The sequence below is a fragment of the Scyliorhinus torazame genome, chromosome 21, assembly GCF_047496885.1.
Source record: "Scyliorhinus torazame isolate Kashiwa2021f chromosome 21, sScyTor2.1, whole genome shotgun sequence".
Classification (NCBI taxonomy): Eukaryota; Metazoa; Chordata; class Chondrichthyes; order Carcharhiniformes; family Scyliorhinidae; genus Scyliorhinus; species Scyliorhinus torazame.
Window position 1 is genome coordinate 17,888,336 of NC_092727.1, and position 27,802 is coordinate 17,916,137.

Here is a 27,802-nt window from a genome sequence, read left to right on the forward strand (position 1 = left end):
ACATGTGGGGAGTGAGGGATGCTTTTATAACATAGTTTACCAAGCAATAAAGTCTGCTGAAAACAAGATGATAATGTTTTTAAAAATGATATTAATGTCCATTTTTGGAGTGAACTTTAATGTCCCTGAAAGTTGTAGGGAGGCAGAGAAGAGAAATCTACCGCAATTCTCACTCCGATTTACCTACTCGCCTTTCCTGGACAAGGAGTACAGCTTCACATGAGGAAAGGATAGCACTGGGCTCAGCTGTGATGTGTTCCAACAGGGGTTTGACTGAACCCAATTCTCACATTGTTAAGTTTCAGGCTAAAAATCACAGAACTGTTCACCACTGTCAAACTCCAATGCCTCTACAACAGATTCCGGTGTTAAAAGACAATAGTTACACAAATGAAGTGAACAGCAAGACGGTGGAGGTGCCCAAAGCTCAGGAATTATTGAACTATTTGGAGCACAATAACATGGAAATAAATCAAGTCTTTCCATTCCGTAGCATGCCAATAAATTCCGATTATCATTGAGAGATTCAAATGAGATAGCCGCATCATAAAAATGTAACATATTTACAATAACTAACACACACCACATAGACTGCTTCAGCTTAACCGAATCTTACACACAAGATTACTTGGCAAGAAAAAAATATCTTGTTCATACATACTGCTCCTGACACATTAATGGCAGACATGGTGACTTTTTACTTACATTGTACATCCAAATATCTTTGTGCTTGCAAATCCTTCATTGTCTGAATGTCCTTCACTGCTGGATGATCCACCTTACAGGTAATAGGTAATCCATCATCTAGGCGACTCACTTTCAGTACCAGCTTACTCGTGACATTGAACAATTTCTCTTCTCTTGGATCCTCTTCCACATTCCCTGTACTTTCTTGAGAATGGAGGACGACATTTATGAATATTATTCATTAAAATATTGCAACCAATTTACTGCTGCTACTTAGCAAAACACATCTTCAGCCACACAAAAAAAGATAACCTGGAATTTCCTATCGATCTTGCTGTCAGATTGGACACATTTAGGTTTTTGTACAGTCAGTGTCATTGTTAAGTATGAAACATATAATCAATATATCAGGAGAGTTAGGGTACTGGACTAAACCGCAACATTTGTAAAACACTTGTTCACACCAGGCATGTTGACTCTGACCAATAGGTATCTTTTATGTTCAAACAAACTTTAATTTAAACACAGAATTAACCACGTTAACATTAAAGAAATGGCTTTGCAATTAACATTTAAACAGTTCTTAAACATAAGAGAAAGCTTGAACTTGCTATCTATACCTGCTACTAACTCCAATTAAGCAACCCAGTACAGTTCAAATGCCACTTATAAATAAAGCTGTCAAACAGATTACTTGTTTGGCCATGCAGAGACTTCTGGAGAGAGTTCCTTTCAGAATCAGTACATTTCTGCTCAACTTAACAACATTTGACAAAACTGCTGTTCAACTTAAAATCCTTCTGATTTTTAGCCGAGATTCAGTCTGGATACCTTAACCTAGTTTCTTTAGTTTTTTTAAAATTTAAAGTGCCCAATTTTCTTTTTCCCAATTAAGGGGCAATTTAGCATGTCCAAGCCGCCTACTCTGCACATCTTTGGGTTGTGTGTGTGAGACCCACACAGGCATGAGGTTAATGTGCAAACTCCCCCCGTCAGTGACCCGGGGCCGGTATTGAACCCGGGTCCTCAGCGCCATGAGGCAGCAGTGCTAACCGCTGCGCCACCGTGCCGTCCTCAACCAAGGTTCTTTAATTTTGTTTTTAAATTTAGAGTACCCAATTCATTTTTTTCTATTAAGGGGCAATTTAGCGTGGCCAATCCACCTCGCCTGCACATTTTTGGGTTGTGGGGGCAAAACCCACATAAATACAGGGCGAATGTGAAAACTCCACACGAGTGACCCAGAGCCAGGATCGAACCTGGGACCTCGGCGCCGTGAGGCAGCAGGGCTAACCCACTGCGTCACCGTGCTGCCCCAACCTAGGTTATTTAATAACAGTACTGCAGCAAATATACACCGTAACCCAGGTTTTTAAAAGCATGACTGCAACAGATATTAAAAATATATAACAATTTCTACATTTATCATCGGAGTCCTTAACCCTGTATAAAGTTAAATACAAAGACACGCTGACCATTGTTGTGGTTGAAGAAGCCAATGAGACATTTCAACATTCTCAGTCAGTAACTGAGCATTGGCGTATGAACAGAAATAGACCATATATACATGTCAACGGAAATCCCGAGTCAGTCGTATTTTGGTCGAGGTAGTTAATTTTGTGTTTCCAACTCCAGCCTCCCAAGTACAACACGCTGGTCATAAAAATGCAAGCCACCAAAATTGAACTGCTTGAGACACATAGTAAGCCATTTCATGCTACATCATATTAAGACCTCTTCAAATTAGGTCCCTCGTGTACCACGGTAGAACATATATTACAGTGTGGTTAACTAGCTGAGATCAGACCCCAGGGAGGTGGTGTCTCTCATTCCCATGTGGCCCTCCAGTCGTACTGCTGCAACGTATGGCCCCCTCATGACAGAAAGTGGCACTCTGCAGTTATCGGAGGAGCTCTTCACCTATTAGTAAAAATGCAGCAGTTTGAACTTTGATGATTAATGAAGACTCTGAAAGGAGATATTATACTGCCTTGTGTTAATTGTAAGGAGCTCCAGCTGTTAGTTTGCACTGCTTAATCAGGAGAGAATGCCAATTTATTCAGCAGAGAGACTTTGGCTGAAAGCCTACATTAAGGAAGGTGTAAGATGTCACTTCACTAAGGGTCCTGTTAAGACAGGGGTGCAAGCCTATAATTCCTCACATGACATGTGACATGGAAAATTCCCAAACTCAGTGGTGCTAGTTTGTTGAAACAACAAAACGACTGATGTAGTAACTCTTATAGGCACATAAGAAATAGAAGGAGGTAACAAGGCCACACAAGCCTTCTCCGCCATTCAATAAGATCATGATTGTTATTCGACCTGGACAGGCAGGAGGTGGTATTAAGGCTGAACATACGAATGAAGAGCAGGAGTAGTCCACTCGGCCCCTCGTGCCTGCTCCACCATTCAATAAGATCATGACTGCTCTGATTGTAACTTCAACCCCACATTCCTGCCTACCCCTGATAACCTTCCACCCCCGTGCTAATCCTTGCGGAGAAGGCCATGTGGGAATGAGCTCTGCTTTAAAAATATTCAAAGATAGATATCATAGCCTTCGCCTCGTTAATCGCCCGAAGGCGGATCCTGCTGGGAAGGAGAGCAGCCTCTCCACCCAGTGCCCTGGCGTGGCAGGACGACCTGTTGGAATACTTGACCCTTGAGACGGTTAAGTTCGAACTGAGGGGAAGCTCGGAGGGGTTCTACAAGTCATGGGCACTATTTATTATGCACTTTCAAGAACTGGATAACATCGAACATTAGTTGTGGGGTTGGGTGGGGGGGAGGGGGGCTGTGTAGATTAAGGGTGACTACGGGTAATCCCTGATTCCTTTTTGTCATTTGTTTATGTAAACATGCGGGCTGATGTTTGGGGGTTGGTGGGCGGATGGGATCATTATTCTTATGGGGATTGACATATCTTGCTGATTATTGTTTATTGTTGATAGGTGTAAATGTGGGAGAAAATGTGAAAAGGGAGGAGAATAAAACTATTTTTTTTTTTAATTAAAAAAAATATTCAAAGATTCCACTTCCAGTGCCTTTTTAAGGAAGAGAGTTCCAGAGACTCACACCCTCAGAAAAAAATTCTACTCATCTCGGTCCTAAATAAGCGCCCCCTTATTTTTAAACAATGATCCCTAGTTCTAGAATCTCCAAATTTCTATTTTGTGCATTTAGGACATACAGTGCAGAAGGAGGCCATTCGGCCCATCGAATCTGCACCGACCCACTTAGGCCCTCACTTCCACCCTATCCCCATAACCCAATAACCCCTCCTAACCTTTTTGAGCACTAAGGGCAATTTAGCATGGACAATCCACCTAACAAGCACGTCTTTGGACTGTGGGAGGAAACCGGAGCACCCGGAGGAAACCCACGCAGGCACGGGGAGAACGTGCAGACTCTGCACAGCCAGTGACCCAGAGGGGAATCGAACCTGGGACCCTGGCGCTGTGAAGCCACAGTGCTAGCCAGGTGTGCTACCGTGCTACCCTAGTATTTAATCAGAGGAGAATGAGAACTGCCTTAACTAAAATATCAGTCCAGGTTATGTGTTTGAGTCACTGAAATGGGGCTTGAATCCATCACCTACTGTCAAGGATGGAGTAATCTATTACTTGATATCACTGACCCTAGATGCAATAAAACAAATTTCTTTAATTACATCTCCAGATAGCCACCTTCAACAATGTACAGTTTTGTAAATGGAGAAGCACTTCACTAGGGCGAGCAGAGAAATAAGAACTCAAATAACTCCTAATAACCAGCTGGAGGACTGAGGCAAGCGGCAGATCACCTGCCTTCCATTTACAAAGATGTCCTGGGGGGTCAACAAAGATATATTAGTGCAGGGAGAGGCGAAGAACTTTGAATATGTAAAACATGAATCTTTGTTGATGATAATTAGCTAAACGCTGCACCTGCCAGTTGGTATTTCGAGTTGTAACATATGTGACATATTTACATAGATCAAAACTAATGACTGATGCCAGCACAGAAAGTGTCCAAACCTCGCATCTCTTGATCGCCTTTCAACCACTTGATGCTAGCAGCTGGCTTGCTACCTGTGGCGCTGCACGTGAATTCGACCTCTTCCCCTTCACTCACGATGTCCTTGTTCGCATCGATGGTTGGAGTTTCTGGTGGGACTGATGTTAAAAAGACTACTTCAGAGCACGCACAAAAGCAGACAGCTCATTGGGACAGATGGTGAACCTTGCATATTTTGCCTCTGGTAATTGGCAGAGGAGAGAATGAAGTTCAGCGCTTTGCTAATTTACTGTTTAACATTAAGAATTCTATTGTCATGCTGATTTTTCGTCGACGCAAAGATGTTTAGGGTGCATAGCAACGTGGCAGGATTATTTGGGCGTCAGATTGGTGACTTGACTTGATCGCATTCAAGTAAGCACTTGGGCATGGCACAAGGTGTGGCTATGAATTAAGATCAGAGCACAGTCACAAATAAGCTCAGTTCTGACTATTTTTAATGTTATTCTCTCTAACCATGTGGTGGCAGGGGAGCCAGGCTCTACACAAGCATGCAGGCCGAGAGTTCCTCTGAATTCCTGGACCTCACTGCAGGTACCGCAACTTTGGTCTCCCAACTACACATTTGTAAGCGTTCCGATACAGGTACCTGTGGAAAACCAACTCCCTAAAAACACTGTGCAATCTCGAAAGAAAAATTCCAATTGCAAAGGTACAATATACTTTGTATGTGTGACATTTTCAAGTTTGACACTGAACATTGATGGATGCACTAGATTGAAGACACCTATTATATGTGTAGACAGATAGATGATAGACTCACAATAATTTACAACCAACCTGTGTAGCATTTTAGAACCCAGTTGTGATTTGCCACGAGGCACTCTGGCAATCAATTCAATAGCACTATCTGCTTCAGTCCCTAAGCACAGCACAGCAGCCTTTTTTTTCAAACAAAGAAATATAAAATTTGTACAGCTTAATCACTCTCTACCAACACAGCCTAATGAGTGATTTACCATTCAGCATCTGCTGTAGCGTGTGGAAATATTAATGGTCTATTGTGAGTGGCTACTTCTGAAGTTACTATGCTAGTTATGTTGAATATCAAGTGCCTCTAAAACCTGCGACTGCCACTATCTAGAAGGACAAGAACAGTGGGCACATGGGAATACTGATATCTTCAGGTTCCCCTCTAATCAGACAATTTCCCATCTTGGACAGAAATTGCAAGGCCATCAGTAACACTGGGCCAAAATCCTGGAACTACCTACCAGCAGTGTGGGAATACCTTCAATAGAATGACTGCAGTGGTTCAAGAAATCTGTGCACCAGCTTCCCAAAAGCAATAACGAATGAAATGAAAATGAATGAATGAAATGAAATACGCTTATTGTCACAAGTAGGCTTCAAATAAAGTTACTGTGAAAAGCCCTTAGTCACCACATTCCGGCGCCTGTTCGGGGAGGCTGGTACAGGAATAACTGTTGGCTTTTGCCAGCAAATCATTTTTTAAAAAAATTGCTGCTTCTCTCTCGTGAATGATTTGACTTTCTGCCCCAGTAGAATAATGGGGCAACAGTGCTGACAAGAAAAGTAAGGTTACTTGGCAGAAAAATTTACAAATACGTGTTGGTTTACCGCATGATAGGAGAGTTTGTGAAAATCCATGTTCAATGGTATGTTGATCATTCTCGCAGGGAAAGCAAAATCCTTCTCACTGATTTGCTGGCAATTTTTCACATTTATTAAGAATACAAGAGCCGAAATAGATTCCAATTAATATACATATTAACAAAACTCAGTGGTATTGCCCAATGCTGTGGAGAATACATGAGAAAAAGCAGAGGACGTTTTCATATCATACAAGAGATAATGCGAGCCTATTGATTGTGGTGACTGAATAAGTCAAACTGTTTTTATTCAATACGCTGTCCTGGGTTTTTCTACTGGTGTGGCTGAATATGATGACTATGTAACAATAGTTCAGATGTACACATTTATATGCATATCAGGTGCATTTCCTCAACCTAGATTTTCCCCAAATTGGGATGACTTGGGAACACTTTAAAAATGGCGGGCGGACCCCGATTCCAGGATTCACATTATTGGGAATGCGTTTAAAGCGTGCGGGCTGGTTCCTGTCAAAAGTCCACAACCTGGCATTACCAATCTGGCCGGCTCCACTGTGGAGATAGGCACGTCCTACACCCCCACAATCTTTATGGAGTCGGGCCAGGCTTTTTTAAAAAAGAGTCGTGGCTCATGTCCCCTCAGAGGAGTCATGAATCCTAGTCTGCAAAAGGTCTTCCTCATGCCCCCAGTGCCATGCTCTGCCCATCCACCCACCTCCTATGGGCCCTCAGGCCCCCAATGCCATGCTCTGCCTTTCCGCCAACCCCCTTTACCATTATACACTGCATAGAACCAAGAGGATGTGTAAAAAAAAGGCTTTAAAAGGTCATTCATTCATTTTGTTTTTTAAATTTAGAGTACCCAATTCATTTTTTCCAATTAAGGGGCAATTTAGCATGGCCAATCCACCTGGCCTGCACATCTTTGGGTTGTGGGGGTGAAACCCACGCAAACACGGAGAGAATGTGCAAACTCCACATGGACAGTGACCCAGAGTCGGGATCGAACCTGGGACCTCGGCGCCGTGAGGCAGGAGGGCTAACCACTGCACCACTGTGCTCCCCAAAGGTAATTCATTCATAACTTTTTACTAATATTAAAACTGTAATTTCACTGAGAAGACAATAAAAGTGTCAATCATCCAGATCAGTCAAAGTATGTGTAAAAGAAATTATGAATTTATGTGGCAGTTTCTGTTTAGTTTCTGGTAAATGGTAGCCCCCAGGATGATGATAGTGGGGGATTCAGAGATGGTTAGGCCTAGGACACTATCCTGCTTAGATGATTGACCTCCAACAAACACAACCATCTTCTTTTGTGCTAGATATGACTCTAACCAGCAGAGATTTCCTTCCCCAATTCCCATTGATCCCTGTTGTGCTAGGGCTCCTTGATACTGCCTCAGTCAAAGGCAGTCACTCTCACCTCATCTTTGGAGCTCAGCTCTTTTGTCCATGTTTGAGTTAAGGCTATAATGAAGCAGGAGCTGAACCCAAGGGAAGAACCCAAACTGAATGCCAGTGAGCAGGTTGTTTTTGAGTAAGTGCCACTTGACAGCACTGTCGATGACCCTTGTAGCGCTTTGATGATGTTTGAGAGTAGGTCGATGGGGTGGTTTTTTGGCTGGGTTGGATTTGTCCTGCTTTTTGTGGACAGGACATATCTGGACAATTTTCCACATTGCTGGGTACATGTCAGTGTTGTAGTTGTACTGGAACAGCTTGGCTAAGGGCACAGCTAGTTCTGGAGCACAAGGCTCCAGTACTATTGGAAGAATAGTGTCAGGGCCCATAGCCTTTGCCGTATCCATTGCCTTCTGCTGTTTCCTGATATCACATGGGGTGAATCGAATTGGCTGAAGATATCTCCCCAGTTAACTGCTTAACGGTCCACCTCCATTCACGACTGGATTTGACAACACTGCAGAGCTTACTTCTTATCCATTGGTTGTGGGATCACTTAACTCTGCCTATTGCATGCTGCGATGTGGAGATGCCGGCGTTGGACTGGGGTGAGCACAGTAAGAAGTCTTACAACACCAGGTTAAAGTCCAACAGGTTTGTTTCGATGTCACTAGCTTTCGGAGCAGCGGTGACATCGAAACAAACCTGTTGGACTTTAACCTGGTGTTGTAAGACTTCTTACTGTATTTCATAGAAGATTTCATACAATTTACAGTGCAGAAGGAGGCCATTTGGCCCATCGAGTCTGCACCGACTCTTGGAAAGAGCACCCTACCGAGGCCCACACCTCCACCCTATCCCCACAACCCCTTAACCCAGTAACCACACCCAACACTAAGGGCAATTTTGGACACTAAGGACAATTTAACATGGCCAATCCACCTAACCTGCACATCTTTGGACTGTGGGAGGAAACCGGAGCCCCCGGAGGAAACCCACGCACACACGGGGAGGATGTGCAGACTCCGCACAGACAGTGACCCAAGCCAGGAGTCGAACCTGGGACCCTGGAGCTGTGAAGCAATTGTGCTATCCACTATGCTACCGTGCTGCCCGTAAATTGCCTATTGCATGCTGCATCACTCTTTGGTATGCAAGGAGGCCTGAGTTGGTCTCAAAGGTGCATGGCAGGTGGGTCTCTCTGCTCTACAAGAAATCTAAAGATAAGTGCTAATAAAACACCTTTCTGAAAATGCTGTTCTTTTTAAAATCAAATTTGTTGCAATTGTTTTGAGAGAATGATTAAAAGCTGTTCATCACCTTAGATGTGATGAGGTAATGGTGGAAAATACAGCAGGTTCCCATTTAGACCATCCATTGTCACTACCAGATAAAGACGCTTAATGGAATAGAGGGTGAGGATTCCTCTCTGCTTAACCCCTGACTAAGAATACCCTCTTACTGCACCAATCTGCCGTTTCCCCACCCCTGCCCCCCACTGTACACACTATCATGAAATGAAATGAAAATCGCTTATTGTCACAAGTAGGCGTCAATGAAGTTACTGTGAAAAGCCCCTAGTTACGGGAATTGAACCGTGCTGCTGGCCTGCCTTTGTCTGCTTTCAAAGCCAGCGATTTAGCCCTGTGCTAAACAGCAAGCTGTACAGGCACGTGGAAGTGCAACAGTGGGCATAATGGTCTATGACAGCTCTCTTCTACACTGATATAATGTCACAACAGATAAACTTATTAACCCAGAACTTATACCCTAATGATACCCCAGAAGGTGCACGCGAGGACTCAGGAAGGCCCCATACAAGTACTGCACAGGAGTTGCCCGGGGAAAGTTTCAACTCCTGATTGGTAATTACTCTACATCTGGAACCAACCGATTCTCAGATTTAAATCAGATGGTTCAGACTCTCTTGGTTGAATAATTACTCAAGTTTAGAAGGATTAAAACCAGTTATAACTCTTGGGTAACTATCGTACCTGCCACCACCCTGTCCCCCGATACTCCACTGGATTTGCCTCACTACGCCCCTCCCCCTCCATCCCCTGACCATGGGGCAGTCCTGCAGACTCCCCACCGCTGACTACTCTCCCAACCCATCAGCTGCTCCCCCTACCCCTGATGACCCTGCCGGCCCATCAGCGACTACTCTCCCAAACCAACCCCCCTTACACCCCCTCTAGACTGACCACCCCCACTCCTCACCACCCAACACCCTTGACCAACATCGCAAGCACACTGCTCTAACCACCTTGCCCACTTATCTTCCTCCTGGCTTTTCAAAGTGGCTGGGACCTTTAACCTTACCATTCAGCGCCGTGATAATGGGGCATAGGTTCACACCTCTCCCCCCACCGCTGAACTTAATTCCAGACGCTAGTCAAGGTGTTTCAAACTGCAAGTGGTATCTGATCTTTCTAGTTATGTATCAGTGAAATATAAAGATAAATATAGATTTACAAGGTAATGGGAAATGCCCCCTACTGATCCCTTTGCAAAAAAATAAGCAAGATCAAGGATCGATATAAAACGTTGGGTTTGGCAGCTGCCTTAGCTAAAGTTTAAAACATTGTATTGTTCTATTTCTATGAGTCAATGCTGTTACTCACCAAGAACTGTAATTGTAGCAAAGGCTTCCTGGGGAGGATCTGTGTAAAGCTGGCAGCAATATCGCCCTTCATCTACTAAAGAAACGTTTGACAACGAGACTCGTAGCTCGCTGCTCGAGAAATTCACCAGCTGAAATCTGTTGTCTTTCAAAGCTGCAAGATTGAAGGTGACATTTTAAACTTCAAAATGAAAAGTCTGTGAAAGATACCAAAATCTTGAATACATTAATGCTCTGGTTTTAAATACCTGCGCATGAACGAAGGAGAGGCATTGCAAAAGTCTAAGAAACAGCATTTTAAAAAAATAAAATGAATAAATACAAATGGAAAGATGAAAAGTACAACTGCAGGAAAGAAAGATTCAGTTTGGAAGAAAGGTTCTGTGTAACCTGTCACTGGCAGGACCTGGGGGGCTTGATGTGAATTTTCTATTTTTTGTCCTCGGTGATTGTCATCACTTGCCTTCTGGTTCCCCTTTGTTCTCAAAACCTTTCGTTTTTCTCTCCATCTTACTCCTTTCCTGAACACTGAAACAAGCTTCACAAATCCAATGAGCCCTTGCCCCCACCTCCTCACCTAGGTAGTCCATTTGAATCCACTCAACGCAGTGCAACCCAGAGAGGCAGTTTCCTCTCCAGATGGGAGCAGGCTGGAGCTTCCCGACTTCCATAAGGTCTTGCTGCAGGATTACTGGCTGGGAATTATTTCTACACCATGCACTGGATATGGTATTTAAACTCTTACGTCTCAGCTGCTGTCATGAATACAGGCAGCTCCGCATATAGCCCTGGTTAATAGCAGCTTTTTTCATTGCAAGGTCTGGTAGCGAGGATCGCCGACAGATTGCCTGAGAGTTTCTCATTTATGTTACGTGAGCCCTACCGTGTATCACTGCGAGTGGCCCAGGTGACAATCATGTTCCACCCCTCTGTAGGCCTTTACTAGCTGCAGCCCCAGAGAAGCCTCTACGACACGGATATAATGTACCCCCTCCCCAAAACAGTGACAGTTGGCGACAAAGTGAAGGAGTTCAGGAAAGGGTCAATCAATACAATGTGGTTGCGAGGATTTTGTTTGGAACTAAATGATATTTTATAGATATTTTAAGTAAAAAAATGTCACTTGTACAAAATCAACGTGTCAAAGGCGTAGAAACTTACTAATTCAAAAATGCTCCAAAACAGTGCCAAAATAATTTACGCTGTTCCACACAAAAGCCAACACCTTAAATTAGCATGCAGAGAATGCCAACGACAGTTCAAGCTGCTTTAGAATATACAAGTGTCATGTGAGAGTACCGTTAAGAAATGGGTGTTTATAAATGGGTGTGTGTGGATATAAATATCTGTAGTGAGAGTGAGTACCTTTAAGAAATGGGTGTTTATTACTGCAGTGATGTCAGAGAATGGGTGGAGCTGGGCTGTGTCAGCTTTTTACTTTCGTTTTAGGCTGTTTGCTGCAGGGTGTGTTTTAGTTTTGTTTTCAGTGTTGGAGCTGAAGCAAGACCAAGCAGGTGTACAGCTGTTCTCTCTGCATCAAAAGACTATCTCTTGATCATTTGGTGAATTTCGAATTATAAATGTTTTCAGTATGACTTTAACCTGATGTGCTTCTGATAAAGGTTTTGTTTTTAAGTCGTATGGATGTTAAAAAGGAAAGCTTAAAGGATTACTTAGTGTTGTATTATTTGGGGGTTGTATTTGAATTAATGGTTGCTAAGGTGTTCACTGTATGTTTTAAAAAGGTTAACTTGAGTTCATAGAATAAACATTGTTTTGCTTTAAAAATACTTTTCCATTTCTGCTGTACCATACCTGTAGAGTGGGCCCTGTGCTCTCCATACCACAATCTAGTAAACGTTGTGGATCAGGTGAACTCCATGATACACTTTGGGGTTCCCTAAACCCTGGCCTATAACACAAGTATGTTTGAAATGCTGTAGAATCTAAACTTTAAAAAATACTTTTGCTGGTAACTTCCAGGAATGTCGAATGGTGGATAAAACAGTGGAAAATAATCGGTAAGAACCATATAGAAAGTTCAGAACACAGTCCAGTGCATTTCTTACTGCCATTTGCTTGTTTCAACAGTTTTAGACAATAACTATGAAGAATTTGGGCAGATTGAGATCTTTCCAGGAAATTCAATCCCCAATGTGTACAATGGAGAAAGTGCATTGCTGCACTCCAGATTTCACATTTCACATTCTTCAACTATCCAGTTTCACGAAATAAAATCTGATAGCCAATGGTGATCAAAACAGCTAATTGTTTCATACAGGAAACAGGCAAGAAAAAAACCATGCTGGTGCAAAATGATTCATTCATACCATCCTTCTGACAACTGCACCAGCAATAATCCAGTTAAATTTTTTTAAAAACATGCTTCCTCCTGAGGTCTGCAGCATTACTCAGATTGGTCTTGATTTAATAAATGGAAAAAGAAGGGGCAAAAAGAAAACTGGTGTATTCGAGCCAACTATGGTCAAAACCAAGAGTCGGAAATTTTCAACAGAAGCTGCAATTACCATCCTTGGCAAAAAACGGCTGAGGGCACTGGATATTGCAACAGTTATGTACGGGTTCGAATTATATCCTGGTTTCAGTATTGAAAACACAGTGGTCCAGAACTGGCCAACCCCCTGGCCAAGATACTCCAATACAGCTGCAACACTGGTGTCTACCCATCAATACAGAGAATAGCCCAGGTTTGTCCTGTCCACCACAAACAGGGTAAATCCAAACTGGCCAAGTATCATCTACTCAAAATCATCAGAAAAATGATGGGTGGTGTCATCACCGGTGCTGTATAGAACCTCAGTCAGGCCACACTTAGAGTATAATGTTCAATTCTGGTTGCCACACTACCAGAAGGATGTGGAGGCTTTAGAGAGGGTGCAGAAGAGATTTACCAGGATGTTGCCTGGTATGGAGGGCATTAGCTATGAGGAGAGGTTGAATAAACTCGGTTTGTTCTGACTGGAACGACGGAGGTTGAGGGGCGACCTGATAGAGGTCTACAAAATTATGAGGGGCATAGACAGAGTGGATAGTCAGAGGCTTTTCCCCAGGGTAGAGGGGTCAATTACTAGGGGGCATAGGTTTAAGGTGCGAGGGGCAAGGTTTAGAGGAGATGTAGGAGGTAGGTCTTTTACACAGAGGGTAGTGGGTGCCTGGAACTCGCTGTCGGAGGAGGTGGTGGAAGTTGGACGATAGTGACGTTTAAGGGGCATCTTGACAAATACATGAATAGGATGGGAATAGAGGGATACGGACCCCGGAAGTGTAGAAGATTTTAGTTTAGACGGGCAGCATGGTCGGCGCAGGCTTGGAGGGCCGAAGGGCCTGTTCCTGTGCTGTACTTTTCTTTGCTCTTTGTTATCAAGTGGCATTTATTCGGCAGTCACCTGTTCACCAATAATCATTCTGGGATTCATCAGGGCCATTTGGCTCCGGACTTCATTACAGCCTTGTTCCAGAGTAGGACAGAAGAGCTGAATTCCAGGGGGAAAGTGACAGTGATTCCTTTTGGCATCAAGGAACCGAGCAAAACTGAGGTCAATGGGAATCAGGGGGAAAATCTTCCACAGGCTGAAACCATATCTCTCACGAAGACAGATGGTTGCGGTTGTTGAAGGACAGTCATTTCAGCTTCAGTTAACGCTGCAAAAAATCCTCAGGGTGGTTTCCTAGGCCCAGCCATCTTGATCAACAACCTGCCCTCCATCATAAGTGGGGGTATTCGCTAATGATTGCACAATGTTCAATACTATTTACTCCTCAGATACTGAAGTAGTCCATGTCCACATGTGGCAAGACATGGGGGCGATGTAACAGAAATGTTTCTAAGTGCCATTTCATGTGGGTTTGGCTGGGAGTTTCTCCCCACCTCTTGTCGGTGAGTTCCCCAATGCTACCTGAACACAGTTAGTCACTTTTTTAAGCCCTGGGGAGTTTCCCTCCTTGTTAGCCCACACTAAGAATTTTTGTAATCACTGGCCAGACCAGCTCCTCCGAGATCGGACCACCATTTTGAAAAGATGCCCTCCAAGTGAACTTGAGGGTCCCCCACACTCCCGGGCAATGTCACCCCCCCCCCCCCCACCACACACACGCCCACATTGGCATTACCCCACCCCCCCAAGTGAGGTCATTCCATTCATTTTAAGGCCTCCCCTCATCCACTTTCGGGCCATCCGCTTCCAGCACCCTTACCTTCACCTCCCTCCTAGCCCTCAGGAGGCCCTTCATCCTTGCCCTGTGCCCTTTCACCCATCATATCCCCCCATTCCCCCTTTCATGGGCATGGCCCCAAACAGGCAGTGCCATATTGATACCCAGGCATCCTCAGTGCCAACCTGGCACCTTGGCAGTGCCACGGTGGCAATGCCAAGGTGTTTGCCTGGCAGTGCCAAGGTGCCCATGTGCCGGGGGTGCGCTAGGTGTCACCCTGCCCTATCCGTGACCATCCAGAGTCCTCGGAGACCCCCAGGTGCCGTTCCACCTGGTCTACGTTTGCATGGACCGGTATTAATTGGCGCTCTTCTGGGGTCTCCTTGGGGAAGCCGGGAGCCAGTTAGATCCGGCGTCAGCATGGTTAAGTGGGTTCTTAAACCTACTTAGCTGTGTGAGACTGGGTCTCACCCGTTGTGGGTTGGACCCAGATTTTGACGCCTCGCGAGATCTGGTTAGATCTCACAAGGATTACCAGCCGTTGGGAAACCTGCGGTAGATCTCGCCGAGGAACAATGTTCGATGGAAGGCTCATAAGCGGCAAGTTATATACGCAGCACACAAGTGACAGGCAGTGACCACCTCCAACAAGAGAGAATCGAACCAACTATCTCCCCTTGCTGTACAACAGCATTACCATCGCTGAATCTCCCACTATCAACATCTTTGGGGATTGCCATTGACCAGAGATTTAATTGGACCAGCCGTATAAATTATGTGGTTACAAGAGGTCAGAGGTGGCGACTTCGGTCTCTAGTCACTGACCTCCTGACTCCCCAAAGGTTGTCGACTGTCTACAAAGCACAAGTTATGGAATCTTCTGGATTGCCTGGATGAATGCTGCTCCAATAATATTCAACAAGCTTGATATCATCCAAGGTAAAGTAGTCCCCACTTAATCGGCACCCATCCACCACCTTAAACATTTGCTTCCTACCTGATGCACGGTGGCAGCAGTATGTCCTATCTACAAGGTGCACTGCAGCAGCTTGCTAAGGCACCGTCAACAGTACCTTCCAAACTCCATGACCTCTATCAGCTAGAAGGTCAAGGGCAGCAGATAAAGTAAACACCACCATCTACAAGTTCCCTTTCAAGTCATCCACCATCTTGATTTGGAGCTATATAATCGTTCCTTCACTATCACTGTGTCAAAATCCTGGGACCTCCTCCCTAACAGCACTGTGACTGTATCTATAATACATGTAGTCTGCAATGTTTGAAGGTGGTGGTGAGACTCAGGAGAATTTAGGGATGGGAAAAAAAATGCTGGCCTTGAGAAAATAGCCAAAGCCTTATTTGGTCCTAGCTGGAACACAACTTCCGTGTTACAATGAGATTCTTCGCCTGAAGAGAACAGCTCCTTCAAGAAAACAAGAGGGGAGAAAACACAGACGCACAAGCACATGGTGCAAAACATAGCTTGGATAAGTGGCCCTGTAGAGTTACTACTGAAAGGGAAAAATTTGGAAACTTACGCCGGACGTCCCGGAAGTAAATTGTTTGTCGACTTGGATTCAACAGCTGAATAACGGAATCGTCGTTGTTCTTCACTCGGCAGCTGATGGTTGCCACCTCGCCCTCCACCACCTCCACATCGTCTGTCACCAGGTTCTGGGCATCAGCTTCGCAAATCAAAAGCAACAGTTAGAAACGCAACGAAGTGAGACAATGTCCTTCAGCAGTTATCTGCGCGGCAGACTGCCACACGAAACAAGGTTTTCGCATGGCAGAGGCTTCGGCCCCACGAGGAGGAAAGAAGGCAGATCTTCCTGATCCAGTCAGGCCCTGAAGTGGATTTTAATTCCAGTCACCTGGTATGAATTAATTGGCATTTATTCTACTCAGAAAGTGCTGGTCCGACACTAGAGGGCAACACACACTCGGGAGATTTCACTCATCCTGGTTCAGGGCAGGTGGGGATTGTGGTCCGCTTGGATTCTGCCTCTGCCTGAATAAAGGCTCTGTTGTTCGCTCAAGGTTATTCTTACCAGTACTCTCAACTTTTTATGGAGGAGAGAAAATCAGTGCCTCGCACTCGCATTTAATTGACAATAAATAACCAATCACATAGCCATGTTACATCATCCAGACATGGGTTTCATTGTTATCAGCACTGCTGCTTAATTAGACAATGGTGCCCAACACTAGCATATTAGTGGAGTAGCTTTTAGTTGCTCACACATGTTGCCATTGTTATGGGGCTGATTGTTTACGCTAAGAGGGCAGAAGACATCAACTTTCCAATCTGATGCTCAAATGTGACAATTGTTTTGATTTTGAAGGCCAGATTTAAGGTGGAGTTCAGCTTTCTTTATTTCTTCCCAATAATTAACGTAGGCCATCACCTCAAAAAGCACGGTGTGTAAACATTACAGTTTCGGACATCAGCCATCTTGTGGCCTCAGTGCATCGTCTCAGCTGTGATATTCAGCATCACGCACAGGGCATGATTGGCATTTGCGCCAGAGAGTGACTGCATAATTAGCCATGTAGCTGTACCTCTTCCACCATTCTCCGCCCCACCGTTGAAGTTGTGTCTTCAGTCAACACAAACCCTTGCCTCCACAAACCCTTCAACTGTGTTACACTCTCTTTCCCCATTATCAAAAAGCTGTTCCAACTGGATCAATTTGACATCCCCAAATTCTTTCCCAGAACCTGCTCACGGCCAAGTTTCCACTTCTCCTCTCTTTGAAGCAGCTTTGGGCACTGCGATATATCAAAGAATCTATCAAGTGTCAGCCATTGTCGTGGCAAATCCAGGGGTGAATCACTTTAACCATGCCTACTCATTCCCTTAGCTGAGCTCACACAAGCACATGCGGAGGATGCGACACAACGGCCAGTCAATTTTTAAATGGGGAAACACAGTTACCACAAGACAGTCTGCTTCAGGAGTGAAGTGACTAATCTATCATCGCGGAGCCTTATTTCCGAATTTAGCAGAGCCTGAACACTAATGCTATTGCAAAGGGAAAAACAGAGACAGAGGTTCCTTCTAAAAGGACTGAGATGAATGCCTTCTCCAGAGATTGTTAATTACAGGAGATAAGTCACAAATCTTTACTTTTTTTTAAGAGCATCAAGTTTTCTGGAAACTCACTAATGGAGCAAGGTCACAGCAAAGACTTGCTATCAACGGTCACTTTGTTTACATATATTTTCGAAACTCACACCTAAAAGTTGACATGTTAATGAACTGAGTTTACAAATCCTTTGTACCTGCTGGTTGATACCGCAATTCATAAAATGATTCCTTTTAACACTTTTATACTGTGACCAGAGGTCGGAATCACTCCCGAAAATGCCATTTACTTGTTCCTTTTCTCACTTGCCTTTCGAATTCCATAGCAGACATCAAGGATCCCAAAAGTTGTATGTGCAGAAAAGTGAAAGCATCAGAGTGTGTTTGGGCTCGAACTCAAATTGGGCTGGGAAATTTGGCGTAGCTAGTGGGGCTCGTTTGAGTCAAAAGGCTGTGGGTTCCATTGCTGCCTCACGGCGCCGAGGTCCCAGGTTCAATCCCGGCTCTGGGTCACTGTCCGTGCGGAGTTTGCACTTTCTCCCCGTGTTTGCGTGGGTTTCCCCCCACAACCCAAAGTTGTGCAGGGCAGGTGGATTGGCCAGGCTAAATTGCCCCTTAATTGGAAAAAATTAATTGGGTACTCTAAATTTATTTTTTTTAAAGCTGTGGCTTCAAGCCCCTCTCGAGGCCTTGAAATCATACCCTCGGCTGGCATTACTCGTGCAATGACTGGGTACTGACTGCATTGTCGGAAGTAGGTGAGCCAAAGGAAAGTCATTATTCCATTGATTGATGGAATAAGTGGATGTTAAAGATCCCATAGTTCAGTACAAGGGGAGCAAACCTCTTCCATTGGACATCACTAAAAACAGGGCAAGTTATTGTTTTGAGACCTTTTCGTCCACAAAATGGTCACCTTGGTTACTTATATATTTAGAGAGTACTACAGGAGAGCTTGTTAGGTGAATTGGACATTCTAAATTCTCCCTCTGTGTACCCGAAAAGGCGCCGGAGTGTGGCGACTCGGGGATTTTCACAGTAACTTCATTGCAATGTTAATGCAAGCCTACCTTTGACATTAATAAAGATTATTATTATAATCATAATGTGAATCAGTTTGATCGAATTATCAGGATGGTTGACTGAAGGGTGATGTATGGTCTAAGTTTCACCGTGCCAATATTTATTTTGCACATTGGATAAACAGTTGCAGAATTTGTGTTAGTACACTCCAGAAATATATTTACAACAGATTCATCCTGACAGAAGCTGTGAGCTTGTTTAAATATAATTTTATGGACAGGACAAAAATAGATTCGCAGGGTTGGATTCCGCCACTGTGCTAGGACACCTATGGTGTTCTCACTGTTGGTTAATATTTTTGCACTGCCTATCAGGAATACAAAGGCCTCAGGCTCTTACTCTGCTGCCCCCACCACCCACCACTCCAATCCCATCGCAACGTGAACACTAGCTTTCAAATGTGTGATTGACAAGGCTTTTATATGTTAAGATTCACAATTGATCAGTGGCCAAGAGGCAGGTTTGTCCAAGTTCCTCACTCAGCAGCTGGTAATTTAGAATGAAAATACTGCGTTCTGTTTCTGAAATACCATCTCCCAAGAATTAAATGCTTTAAAATGTTAAATGGACAAATCTGAAAGGTACACGGGGCCAAAGTGGTTTGCAATCTTTCCGTCGCCCATTCTCTTCTGAAGCCACAGGTCCATGCATGGTACCACTAATGAATCATAGTTTGGCCTAATCTTGTCCCAGCTCACATGCTTTCTTTTCTCAGGGCCAGTTCTTGGGCCATTGCAGCCATTCGATGGGACCCTGGTTCACCTGTATCTTAACTCCAGTGACCCGCCTTGGCTCCGTGTATACTTTGGCTGGCAAACATCTGCCTCGGATTTAAAATGATGAATTTACCTCCAGCATCTACTGCTTCTTTCTGGGAGAGAATTCTGCCCTTCTACAAACTTCTTAAGGGCGATGATTGTGTCCACAGAGTCCACATAAGAGGCTTAAAGAAGCTAGTTAATTATTATGACAGTAATTATTTACACACACAGGTCCCAGTTTGGACTTCCTCACCCAGCTCCCACTCGGCCTGGGTTTTTATACATTGTGATAGGGCCCCTGTCCCTCAGCGGGGAAGCTCATACTCACCAAGGCTCAAGGGAAGTCTAATTGGTCTAATCCCATAGGTCTCATGCGGATTATAACACTCCTCCAACCCAAAGTCCGAATTCTCCTCTGAGGAAGGTGGTGTAGGAGGCGCCTTCTCTTCTTAGCCTGCGGCTGTGCCTCGTGCACATGAGGAGCCTGATCAGGCGTTGTATATCTGGACGGCAAACGTCGCTACTTCGCTGATCATCGCGGTTGGATGACCACTGGTGTCCCCTCGTCGGTCTGTTCAATGTGTGGAGCTTACATAGAATTCCTACAGTCCAGGCAGCTGCCAATCAGCCCATTGGGTCCGAATCGGACGCCTGAAAGAGAACCCTACCTAGTCGTGCTCCCCGCGCCTATCCCTGTAACTCCAGAACCTCACCTAACCTGCACATCTTGGACACTAAAGGGCAATTTAGTGTTGCCAATCCACCTAACCTGCATATCTTTGGACTGTGGAAGGAAATGGAGCACCCAGAGGATACCCACACAGGTACAGAGAGAAAGTGCAAACTCCACACCCATGGCTGGAATTGAACCTGTGCCTCTGGTGCTGTGAGGTAGCAGTGCTAACCACTGCGCCACCGAGCTGCCCCCAATGCCTGGGTCTCCATGTCAGAGTCAGAATCCTCGATTCCCCCCACTTGGCCTCACTGGATTAGTTTTGCCCATCGCCGGCCTCCTGGTGCATTTCTCGGCCCTGTACTCAAACCTGGTACGATATCGGTCCTATTTGTCGAACTACCATGCCTGGAACCCACTTGGCGCCATCGCCGAAGTTCCTCACATAGATTGCCTGGTACCAACAGTTTAGGTGTTTACACGTGTCTGGGTTTGTCGGGATCGTAGTGCGTCAGCAGGCCGGATGAAGTCAGCTTCTGTTTCACATTAGCAAACGCTTTTTCCCGCGTCGCTCTCCACGCCCACTCCTGTTTTTTTTTTTAGCAGGATATGTGGGAGGCTAGGGAGGCTAAAATGGCTGCGAGGCCTGGGATGAATTTGCCAGAGTAGTTCTCTGGTCCGAGAAATGATCGGAGTTCAGAGGTGTTTTCCGGTGTGGGGCTTGTTTAATCACATTCCTTTTCCTCTACAGGATGTAGACCCATCCCCCCATCCCCCCCCCCCCCCCCCCCCCCCTCCACTTGATACCTAAATTGATTACCTCTTTGGCATGAAATACGCAGTGGTCTCTCGAGGTACACGCCCGTCTCGGAGAAGCAGCGGAGCACCTCATCCAGGTTGCTGAGGTGCTCCGTCGTGCCCGTGACCAACACATCATCCAGGTAGACCGCCACATGTGGCAAGCCCCATGGAATATTCTCCATAACTTTTTAAAAATAAATTTAGGGTACCCAATTCATTTTTTCCAATTAAGGGGCAATTTAGCATGTTCAATTCACCTACCTTGCACAATCTTTGGGTTGTGGGGGCGAAACCCACGCAAACACGGGGAGAATGTGCAAACTCCACACGGACAGTGACCCAGAGCCGGGATCCAACCTGGGACCTCAGTGCCCTGAGACTGCAGTGCTACCACTGTGCCACCGTGCTGCCCTTTATTCTCCATAACTTGAAGTAAGATGACACAAGCCAATGAAACCCCGAAAGGCAGTGTGATGTGTTCATATAATCCCCTGTGGGCATTTACTGTTATGACTGCCGAGACTACGGGTCCAACTCCAATTGGAGGTAGGCATGGCTCATGTCGAGCTTTGTCAAGAAGTGACCTCCAGCCAACTTTGCGTACAAGTCTTCAATTTGCACCATTGGGTAGCCATTCAATCTGTAGGCCCTGCGCACAGTTAATTTATTATTGTCTCAAAGGCGAACAGTATTATCTGGCATCAGGAACGGCCCACCGGTACAGCCCAGTCAGTGAATATAACTGGCGGATAGTCCTAGGTCTTCTAGCCGTGCTAATTCAGCCTCAACTTTTAGTAGCAGAGTGCAGGGAACCTGCCAAACCCAAAAGTATTGTGTGTTGGAGTCTACATTAATTTTCACCATGTCTCCTTTAATTTTCCCCAAACTGGTCTGGAAAACCTCAGGGTGCTTCCACAATATCCCTTAGAGGCCTCTGAAGCCCATCTGCAAAGGTTTCTGCCCATCAAGGCGGAGGCACGGTAGAGCAGACTGGGGCTATGTCCTTTCAGTATGATCAGTGATAATCTTGCGGATTGTGGACCGCAGACTACTGGAGTCATCGCAGTCCCCGCTATTGCCAGCGGTTCTCCCATATATGTGGGCAATCGTGCCTCAGTATCCAGTAATTGGAGACTTTGTACTCCCGATTTAATTCTCTCAAATATTTGCCAGCCAATGACCGAGGCAGTGGCACCGCGTCCAATTCGATTTCCAAGGAATGGCCGTTCACTTGAATGGTGACTCTGATAAGCACAAGGTTAGATGCCGCTATGCAAATCAGTTGCACGCACTCACCCTCAGATTGTTTCAAGAGGAACGTGCAGGACCTGGTTGGACGCCTACCTCTATTGGAGTGGCAGGTTGACTGTCTGCCTTGTGGTTTTCCGCTCCCTGTACCTTCTCCATCCACATGTCCCGCATCGTCTAGAGTCTGCCTCTTCGGGTTCGGGGATGGGTCCTGCCTGGTCGACTCGGTTCTAGGCCAACGTTCTTTACTTCGGCAGTGTTCCGTCCAGGGCGAGGTTCCAGGGGTTCCCATCTTAGGGGTGCCATACGCCAGGATTCCCTGCAATTCTTACATACCCCTTTCTGCACTCTCTCTCAACAGAGAGATTTCCATGGACTTCTTTTAAGTCTAGCGGTGGCTCAGCGAGCAACATGCATTGAGTTGCCATGTTATTCATCCTGCAGACGAATCTGTCCCATAGCATTTTGGAAAGAGAAGGGTCATATGCGTCCAATCTTCGATGCCCGAATGAAATACATTCAATCTCCCGAAGAGTGGCATTATGAAAGTAGTGCAAACCTTTTCCCAGTGGCACGAATAGGGATGGCCTGGTTTCCACCAATTAGCTGCGCCATCTGCAGCTCCACTTTATCCTCGTCGCTAATATTGTGTCCACAGAAGAGTCCACACGAGAGGCGTAAAGAAACTGGTTATTCATTACGATAGTAACTATCTACATGTTGTCCACAGGTCCCAGTTCGGCTCCCACTTGGGCCGAGTCTTTATACACAGTGCCCTTCAGCGGGGAAGCTTGTACTCAATGAGGTTCTTGGGGAGACTAATTGGCCTGATCCTGTAGGTTTTGTGCGGGTTATAAAAAGAGCGGTAACAAATGCTAGCTTAGCCAGCAACGCCCCACACCCTGTGAAATAATAACTTAAAAAAAAAAAAATTTAGAGTACCCAATTATTATTTTCTCCAATTAAGGGACAATTTAGTGTGGCCAATCCACCTAACTTGCACAACTTTGGGTTGTTGGGGTGAAACCCAAGCAGACATGGGGAGAATGTGCAAACTCCACACGGACAGTGACCCCGGGCTGGGATTGGAACACGGGTCCTCAGCGCCGTAGGTTGCAGTGCTAACGACTGTGTGGTGTGCCACCCTTGTGAAATAATAACTTAATAAACCCTTTGCACGAAGGAGTGATTCCTAACTTTTCTCCTGAGTGGCAGGAGTTTTGGTTGATTTTTGCTTTCTTGTTATGTCAATTCCAGCCTCAGGTGACCCGGAGTCACAACACATATGAATTAATCAATAATTCTTCTCAAGATACTCAAAGCAGGGCAGCATGGTGGCGCAGTGGTTAGCATTGCTGCCTCACGGCGCTGAGGACCCGGGTTCGATCCCGGCCCCGGGTCACTGTCCGTGTGGAGTTTGAACATTCTCCCCGTGTCTGCGTGGGTCTCACCCCCACAACCCAAAAAGATGTGCAGGGCAGGTGAAGTGGCCTTGTTAAATTGCCCCTTAATTGGAAAAAAAATGAATTGGGTACTCCCAATTTATTAAAAATAAATAAATAAAGATACCCAAAGCATTTGGCCCTTGGCTGCCCAATAATTCCAGTCACCAGATTTGGAAGTTTAAACACATTTACGGTTTATTTATTTAATAAAAATTTTTTTTTAGAGTATCCAATTCATTTTTTCCAATTAAGGGGCAATTTAGCGTGGCCAATCCACCTAGCCTGCACATCTTTGGGTTGTGGGGCCGAAACCCACGTAAACACAGGGAGAATGTGCAAACTCCACACGGACTGTGACCCAGAGCCGGGATCGAACCTGGGACCTCGGCGCCGTGAGGCTGCAGGGCTAACCCACTGTGCCACCGTGCTGCCCTTACTGTTTATTTATAATGAGAACTATAATGAAATACACAGTAGGTTAAATATTAGTAAGTGCCTAACTCCTTTTTTAACCCACCTCCCCACCCTCTATATACACACACACACACACACACGACAGACAAACACAGAGGGGTGGGAAAGGGGAAAAAACAGTGGGGTAAGAGAAAAAGAGTCATTGCTTCAGATGATGGTTCCTTGCATGCCTTTCTGCAGTCCGCTTGTAAATCACAGTCTTTGTTTAACAGCCTGCATTGAGTTTCCTGCAGTTTTTTAAACACACCATACTCGCATCTTTCCTGGAGAGGCAGAGACTTTGTTTGATCAAACCTTGCTTTCAGTTCATGGTCCGTCTTCAGGCCTCTGTAGTTTAGAAAAATGCAGTACTCACAGGCACCAGGCCTTCTGGAGAAAGATAGTCGATTCGCACCTGCTTTTTGGTGGAGAGTTAGCAGATTCTGAACTTCGCCTGCGCAGCCTGTAATGGTTCTCCTGTAGATAAAATTCATCCAGGCTCTCTTCCAGTTCAGAAACACAGCCTTTTTGGAGAGAAATGGAGCAGGACCTTTTCCAGGGCTACCAGAAGTCAAATTGAAACCAAACTGAAAGCATCGGGACTCTGAACCATCCCACGGGATAAGATGCAATCACCACCCATTGCAGGGCAGAGCGCAGCCTTTTGGGCCAATTCATTAACCCCCAGCCAAAATCAATCAAACCGCGTCTCTTCTCACTGATGCGGGTCAGTCAACAACTCTAGTTCCATTTCTCGCTGAAGTTAACCAACTCAGAATAGAATATTCAATACAGGGGGCGGGATTCTCTGCTGGCGTGATGGCCCGTTCTGTCAGCGCCCGGGGGTTTCCCAACGGCGTGGGGCTGCCCCACGATGGGAAACCCCACTGACCGGCCGGCGTAACGGAAAATCCTGACGGCGGGTCGAGGCAGAAGTGTGGCGCTGCGGGGCGGAGAATCCAGCCCAGGACCTTTCCTGGGGTCCACATGTTTCACAATATTATGCAGTCTATTGAGGTTTACACAGGACCATTATAAATGGGAGTTTTCTATGAGATTATGTAACAAAGCTTAGTCAAACTTTACATTTCATTTCTGGGAAATATGAGTTTTCAAAAATGTGGTTGTCATTCTGATGTCTGAACAGGTTATAGAGCAAAGTATAATAAATAAAATTTAGGGTTGAGATTGCAGCTCCACCAACAATACACTGGAAGTAAAAACACTTTGATTCACCTTTTGAATTCCATTCAGATTCAGTAACAGTTCAATATTAGTTCTGCAAGGGGCTGGTTTAGCACAGGGCTAAATCGCTGGCTTTGAAAGCAGACCAAGGCAGGCCAGCAGCACGGTTCAATTCCCGTACCAGCCTCCCCGAACAGGCGCCGGAATGTGGCGACTAGGATTTTTTCACAGTAAATTCATTTGAAGCCTACTTGTGACAATAAGCGATTTTCATTATTAACACATTTGAGCATCTTCAACATGACTCTCATTCCAAATATTGGTCAGATGAGAAGAACGAACAATCCAGATCTGGCCCACTCCAATCCCAGTTTAAGGCCAAATGTTGACATTTACACACCAAGCACAGATTCTGACGCTATTTTAATTTCTACCTGGTGCATAAAATTTGCATCTAATTGTACTCTCTGCAGGTGAAGTTTGTCATTTCTGAGCCAGATTTGTGACAATCCCAATTCCAGAATGGAATGCATTTGGTTCAGTATTTTGCACAAGATTGAGTTCCATTCAGGATAGTGACTTTGAACACCCCAGGGCTCAATTTCTTTGTAGCAGGTGGAAGTTTTTAGATTGCCGGTGGATTGGCTGTTCTAACTCCAAGGACCCATAGCAGTGATTTAGAAACACACTCCAGGAGACTCTTGATGCATATCTCAACAAGAGACAACACTGGGAGAAGGCCTCATGATATTCATTTAGCTGTGCAATAAATCTGAATTGCAATCATTATGTTCAAGGACCATTCTATTCAGTCTAGTATGGTGAAAGAGGTTATTCACATGCTTTGTTAATTACATTACCATTAAGAGTGAGGCTTGTGAAACTTTTATGCAGAATTGATGAGACGCCAAACAGTGAGGAACTTACTGAGTGAATTGTGAATCAGACTCATTACACAGGGAACTCTTACTCAGTAATTTGATGAGCGCGCACACACACACACATACACTAATGCAGGCTCACAACTCAAGCATTAGACAGCTAGCTCATTGTGATGGGGCATTCCATCTGAAAGAAAGCAACGTATTTCCAAATAAGTTGCCAGAAAAGCGCATATCCATGAATAAACTCACTATATCAAGCAAAAATGTTTAAAAGACAAATCAGCTTGTACAAGATTATTCTAGACGATTCACAGAGCATACTGGAAGATGCTTGGATGCTGTAAACACAAGTCAAAGATGCGAGGGTAGGATTTTTATTGGAATTATTACTGCATGCACTCACTACAGTTGGGGTGGGTTTGTTACCATATGTGTATTACTGAAACAGTACATTAAAAAAGTATATATACACACACATACACACCCAGCAACATTGACTGACAAATAAAGTTGATAAACCCCCACTGCTTAATCTTGAAGGAAGCTGGCAGGGCTTATTAAAATTATATGATTGAGAGACTTATCTTTCTTCTACTCATTTGTCTGTTCTCCATATATTGCCAAAGAACTTTGAATGCTAGCAAAAATAACCACCTCGCACAGTCTTATTTACAGTCGTCTATCTTCAGATGAATAAAAGATCAGGCGATTAGTAAGCAATTCTGTCGCCGCTGTGTACAGTTTCCAAACCTCCTCACTTGTCTCTCTCCTTACTGAACAGATTGGGCAGGTCAATCAAATTAATCAGGATCCTATGGATGAGGCAGCGGAGTCAGCGTCAACTAGAAGTGTGCACCACTGCAACACCCCGCCCCAAAATGCAAACATGCCTTCAAAGCAGATCAAAGATCTGAAAATCCTGGATGGATTTTAAACATAAACATACACACAAGCACCGGGGTCTTCTTTCTAATGCATGCAACAAAAAAACGTGCAAAAACTTCAGGGAAAAGGTAACAGGCAAAAGGTCAAAAACAAGATATTTAAGAAAACACAACACACAATTGAAAGTATTCAGCCTTTCCAGCTGTGAACAAATCCATCTGCAAGATCAAAGCTGGTCTCTTTCTGGTTCACTGGCACCATTAAGTTTAAATGAGATTTTGGCCACAGCCTTTATCCTGATGGCTGGAGACAGGCTGCTTTAAATTCTTTTATTACCCAGGAGTAATTGGATCATTCACCCCAATCTGAATTCATCACCTCGGGCCAAATTGCAGGGATTCGAAACTCGGACAACGAGCTGAAGAATTATATCCAAATTAAAATTCATGTGCACAAGACAGGCGGTCTCTTCTCAAAGTTGTTTACTGAAAAAATTTGTCAGAGTTGGAAATTTTAATTGGGACAGAATTGTGGTCAAGGGTGGTGGTGGGGGAGAGGGGGTGGGTGGGGGGGGGGGGCGAAAATAAACCTCGCCTCTTGGCAATTTAATTGAAGCAGTCCAAATTTTAACTTTCCCACAGAAGATTTAGAATGCAGCTTTAGCAAAACTAGGGTGGCCCGAAACCAAGAGCAAGCATGCGCCCCCCCAAAACTAATTCAGTTCCTTGTAGGCTAGTCAGAAAATGTAGAGCCTGCGTCGAGACCATCCTCGTGAG

The 27,802-nt window shown here is 44.9% G+C and overlaps 1 protein-coding gene across 6 annotated transcripts in view; it reads right to left on the bottom strand.

Moving 5' to 3' along the window:
- Window positions 1–27,802, bottom strand: part of LOC140398212 (cell adhesion molecule 1-like) — a 478,240-nt gene that overhangs the window by 123,978 nt on the left and 326,460 nt on the right. For all 6 annotated transcript variants that reach the window (XM_072486598.1, XM_072486602.1, XM_072486600.1 and 3 more), the window contains 4 exons: window positions 16,059–16,205; window positions 10,349–10,501; window positions 4,707–4,844; window positions 706–891 (listed from right to left, as the gene is read on the bottom strand). In XM_072486598.1, coding sequence (XP_072342699.1) covers window positions 706–891; window positions 4,707–4,844; window positions 10,349–10,501; window positions 16,059–16,205 — 624 coding nt within the window. The remainder of the gene's footprint in view (window positions 1–705; window positions 892–4,706; window positions 4,845–10,348; window positions 10,502–16,058; window positions 16,206–27,802) is intronic.